Source organism: Limulus polyphemus, unplaced genomic scaffold, assembly GCF_000517525.1.
Source record: "Limulus polyphemus unplaced genomic scaffold, Limulus_polyphemus-2.1.2 Scaffold966, whole genome shotgun sequence".
NCBI classification, from domain to species: Eukaryota; Metazoa; Arthropoda; class Merostomata; order Xiphosura; family Limulidae; genus Limulus; species Limulus polyphemus.
Window position 1 is genome coordinate 306,110 of NW_013666576.1, and position 1,983 is coordinate 308,092.

The 1,983-nt window shown below is 35.1% G+C and overlaps 1 protein-coding gene across 1 annotated transcript in view; it reads left to right on the forward strand.

Annotated features, from left to right (window-relative positions):
- Nucleotides 1-832, forward strand: part of LOC106461471 (T-box transcription factor TBX20-like) — a 47,872-nt gene extending 47,040 nt beyond the window's left edge. Inside the window, exon 6 of the mRNA XM_022388440.1 lies at nucleotides 349-832. Within this exon, the coding sequence (XP_022244148.1) occupies nucleotides 349-832 (484 nt within the window). The remainder of the gene's footprint in view (nucleotides 1-348) is intronic.
- The last annotated feature ends 1,151 nt before the right edge of the window (nucleotides 833-1,983 follow it).

Genomic DNA, 1,983 nt, shown 5'->3' on the forward strand with positions numbered 1-1,983 from the left:
AACAGTAAACCTTTTTTTGATTTACGGTAGTTTCTGATTATGATGTTTTGAGTTCTTTTTGTGTTTAGAACAATATATATACTAATTTTTAAAGTGTCAAATTGAATTTTTGTTCAATAAAAATCTTTCAAATGCGACTGTAGCTTTTTTTCCCAAAACTTTGTCTTCAAAATAAGGGTGCATCTTAGACACCGGCGCGTCTTAAATACGGTAGAAACCGTTTACCTTGATTAAATATTTCTTGTAATTTACTTGAAAGATCACAGTTACACTCAAAACAGAGTTGTTGTTTTAAATATGTTTGGTATCATTAAATCTATATTTTTTTTTTCTGATATTCTAACATAGGGAGATCATAGAGTCAGAAAGCTCCCGTACCCAGTTTCCCTCATTTCTGGATGTGGATGCTGCAGATGTACTGTTCCATAGCAAGACTACCACGTTAAGTTTAACACCAGGACCGCCAGTTATGTGGAAACCGTCAAATGATCCGACTGCACTTACATCCAAAGACTTATACAATACTACGGCTTCTAAGCCAAACTATATTCCAAACACATATTCCTTCTATAATTTAAGTGTTGATCCTCTTCTTATTAGTCTTCCATACCAAGTACGAACTCATCGTGTACTCAATACCTCCAGAAGATTTGGACATTTCAGTGAAATGACGTCACTTGCTAGGTTGGGTGTCATTTCCACTTCAGCTAATTCAACTACCTTACTTCGTCCAGTACCTGATTCCCACTCGGATTCAGTTCTCAGTTCTGGTGTTTACAGATATGCCCCCTATTATGTTACAAAAAACAAAAGGTTCTGTGATGCCCTATAGAGGCTCGAAGAAAGTTTAATCTAAGTTGGTACCCAATTGGACCTGTTAAACGACATGTTGATGTCTGTACATGTAAAGATAACATAATATATACAATATTATTCACTTAGCGTTAAAATTGTCACTTAATCCGTAGCTAAAATGACTCGTGTAGGTTGTAGGAAGATCTTATATAGGTCTTGTTGTGAATTACGGGTATATCTGTGAAGAAAGTGATGTTAGGAATCGGTCAACATAACAAAGAGTTCCCAATGTATTTTCAAGTATATTCCAGTTTTGTTATATAAGAATGCATACCATTATAAGCGTACTTTCTTCGGGCATAAAACTGATTAAGTTGTGAAATGCAAAGATTTAACATAATGTTCCATCACATTTTTGTTTTTTATTTTGATATACATAGTATTTGTGAATTACTGGTTGGGATCAAAATCATATTTATGTATTTCTCCTGAGTAATATAATGAAAAAGAAACAAAACAAGAATTCTTTCATTTTTACTCAAGAATGGACATTGTCTTAGAATAATACTGATTTTTACGATCAAAAAGAAACTGATACCGATAGAAACTCATCATTTCTTTACTAAAGATTTCTTCTTCAGACATGTTTGTCTGTTTGAATTTATCCACAAAGCTACACAATAGGCTATCTGTGCTCTGCCCACCACGGGTATCGAAACCCGGATATATAGAGAAGTAATCCTATATGAGTAATGACTAGTTAAGATTAAATGATTCATGATTATAATAGTTTCGACAGGTTTAATATTTGCTTACAACTTTATGTCAAAGAAGAAAAAACAACAATCTGAAACACTTGCAATAACCAAATTAGGCCAAAATAAAATACCAGCATGTTCTTTGAATGCTGAACTAAAATGGAACCCAATTTTTGTTTACCATAGTATAGGTCTCGCCTCCCAGTAGCACAGCGGTATGTCTGCGGATTTGCAACGCTAGAAGCCGGGTTTCGAAACCCGTGGTGGGCAGAACACAGATATCACATTGTGTAGTTTTGTGCATAAATTCAAAGGCAGCTAGTCATCACCACCAACTCTTGGGCTACTCTCAACGAATAGTGGGATTGACCGTCACAATATAATGCCCCCACGGCTGAAATGGCAAGCATGTTTGGTGTGACACAGATTC